This window comes from Spinacia oleracea, chromosome 3 (genome assembly GCF_020520425.1).
Source record: "Spinacia oleracea cultivar Varoflay chromosome 3, BTI_SOV_V1, whole genome shotgun sequence".
In the NCBI taxonomy this organism is placed as follows: domain Eukaryota; kingdom Viridiplantae; phylum Streptophyta; class Magnoliopsida; order Caryophyllales; family Amaranthaceae; genus Spinacia; species Spinacia oleracea.
The window spans coordinates 140,540,701-140,543,759 of record NC_079489.1 but is presented as its reverse complement, the minus strand read 5'-3'; the positions used below and the strand labels follow the sequence as shown (position 1 = coordinate 140,543,759).

The following is a 3,059-nucleotide window of genomic DNA, read 5'->3' as shown; positions in this document are numbered from 1 at the left end:
GAGGATAAATGTGAGACAAATAATGAAATGTTTTAAAAGAGACTAATAAAAAAGAACAACTCTATTAAGAAAATGGACTAATATTCAAGAACAGAGAGAGTATATGAAGTGATATTCCCATGAAATAAATTGAAAAATATATGCAATCAGATTACTGAAGATGCATTCTCCCTACCTTAAAAACGAAATGTGCATCAGGCCCAATAAACTCAGATACGTTACAATCAGGTAAATAAATTTCAACTAAGTCCAATAAGCTTTTACTCTCTAAGATCAGATCTGATCAAATTCAATAAGTTTCATTCTAGTCGACCAGGTTTAATTAGTTCAAATGAATTCATTTTCGATAAGTTAATGTCTCTTCCTTCAAAAAAAAAAAAAAAAACAACCTAATTGTACAAATAATAAATATTTTTGTTGTTAATTTCTTTGAATATAATAATTAAATTAAATTGTATATTTAATATTTATATTGTATAATTTTATTATATTTACGAAAATGTCACTTGACTGGGCGGTCCTCCAAGATTGGGTCCATCCAATACAGTGGAGTATTAATTAGAAAAGTGAGAGGGACGGGGGGTACTGGGTACATTTTTGTTTGGTAATGGTGTTAATTAGATACTAGTATTCCCCCCTTTTTACTCTCCAGTTTCTGTGCACCCATTTCTTTCTTTCCACTATCTCATGGCATGTTTAGAAATGTACAACAACTCTCTTTCTCCTCATTCTCATTCTCAGGCTCCTCCAATGAGCCCCAGAATCTCCTTCTCAAATGACTTTGTTGAATCTCACTCTCATCAATCTCACTCTCACCACAACAACAATTCACACCTTTTTGCAAGATCAGAAGTAGCACCTGCTTCCTCTGATTTCGAATTCTCTGTTACAAATTCCAACATCCTTACAACTGCTGATGAACTCTTCTCTAAGGGAAGGCTTTTACCCTTCAAAGACAACAATCAGATGCAGAGGACTTTGAGAGATGAGCTTCTTGTTACTGATGATGATGTTAGCTTCTCTCTCAAGCCTCCAAAAGGGTCATCATCTTCATCATCTTCATCTTCTTCGAATAGGTGGAAAGGGTTTCTGGGTCTTAGAAAGTCCCACATTGGGTCTAAAAAGCCTGAGAAAATCGATGATTCTGCTAAAAGGTTTTCTTTCTCCCTTGAAGATCCTAATCGTGCCAAATCTCCTCAGGTAACTACTTTTAATCTTTAATCTTTCTGGGTCCGGATTTAATAGTGTTTCAATTCTCAGATCCTTTTCAACTAAAATTTGTTGAATGTTTGGTTGAAATTTCAGGAAATAGTGAGCAGTGACATGGAAATGGGGTTTTAAATTATGGAGATCAGTTTGGTGTGCTGTTCATAATCGGGGAAGGTGCAACGTTGACTGTTTTTATCTTTTTTTTTTTTTGGTTCTCTATTTTTTTTACCTTCAATTTTTCAGAGGAGGTTATGATAGAATCTAGAGGATGCTAATAGTATTGTGGGTAATTACGGGCTTATTAGTGGGTCTGGGTCGGGTTTCAACTTGATTCTTCACCTTTTATTTATGGGACTTTTTTTTTCTTCTTCTAAGTTTTGTAGTGTTTTTTATGCTCTAGAAGTTTGTCCTTTTAGGTGTTTTGATGTACAAAAGGGAAAATTTGATTTGCAGGTATTTCTTTGTTTTGGTTCAGATGATTAGATCTGTTGTGGTTCTTAGTTGGGGTCTTGTAATGGGGTAACTTCTTTGAAATCTAATGTACTTTGTGTTACAAATGTAATCAACTACGAATAGCCTTTTTGCAGATCATAACTTCATTATTCGTGTCTCTCTTTCGTCTAATTCTCTTCTTATTGAATTGTGTCATTGTGTCTGTAATTTGTATGTGTGTGGGAATCTCTCTTACCTACCTACAATTGGGTCATCGTTTGGTTACGGGTCTGGTATAATCGGATAATGCAGTTGTACGGGGCCATTATACTTATGCGGATTGAATATGTGATTTTCTTTCGGGTCCCTTCGGGTTTGTTAAAAATCGATTGGATCGGGTCATTTTTTTAAGAGCCTTATCAGTCTATCACTCATCACTTCATCAGTAGTGGTGTCAGATGGGTCATTCGGCTCAAATAGGGTCCGATTTGGATGTCAATGCCCGGGAAATTGGGTATATATCATGTCCATATAAGAAATCTTTTGGATCGTGTCAAATTCAGTTCTATTAAAGGTGTCGTTTGGTTAATCCTGAGGACTGGAAAGTAGAACTTCGTAGGAAGAAATTTTTCTCATGTATAAGCTGGTGATAAGTGTGGTTAAACCTGGACAATACATTTTTATGGGAATTTCCTTCCCTAGGTAATCAAGTAAGCAATTTCCTCTATTTTTGTAAGAAGTATGAGTTCTCATGTTTTTTACAACCAAACAATCCTACCATCTTCCCATAGTTATGTCAACCAAATATCACCTGATATGGAGTAATAAATTTATTATAGGCATTTTAGCTATATTAGATTGTTACAATATATATACGTATTATACGGAGTATATATTATGCTAAAATTGTAATATCTTAGAGATACGGAGTTACCATATTAGCCTCCCAATGTAACATATATACGGAGTGAATTAACGAGAACGACGAGATATTACACATTATTTGTCATAGATTTTGTTCGGGCCATCAAATTTCTAATACGGGCCAGGTTTGGCCATATATTTTGGGTACGAGTCGGATCATTTTTGCCGGATATACTCATTATATTGATAGTTTCATTTGAATAAAGAGGGTTAAAACTTACGGAATACAAGAGAAATTGATGGAAAAGAGATTGAAGTAGGTATCAAGGGCAATTGACGGAAGAGATTGAAATTTAGATTTTCTTAGATAAGGTTACAGTCCCTACCGATTACAGATGGGATTGTTTAGATACTTCGTATGAACAATAGATATAGACCGGTTTGGGAAATGTGGTTTAATAGATATACACCGGTTTGGGAAATGTGGTTTCTTAGGTATAGTCGTAGCCGCGTCGGAGTAGATAATAACGAGCTTCAAAGAAGGATGTAAATAT

The 3,059-nt window shown here is 34.9% G+C and overlaps 1 protein-coding gene across 1 annotated transcript; it reads left to right on the top strand.

Moving 5' to 3' along the window:
- The first annotated feature begins 598 nt into the window (after nucleotides 1-598).
- LOC110798964 (uncharacterized) lies at nucleotides 599-1,795 on the top strand. Its single transcript, XM_022004158.2, has 2 exons — nucleotides 599-1,200; nucleotides 1,306-1,795. Exons 1-2 carry the CDS (start codon nucleotides 688-690, stop codon nucleotides 1,339-1,341), a joined length of 549 nt encoding a protein of 182 aa, XP_021859850.1. The 5' UTR covers nucleotides 599-687; the 3' UTR covers nucleotides 1,342-1,795.
- Nucleotides 1,796-3,059: the final 1,264 nt, after the last annotated feature.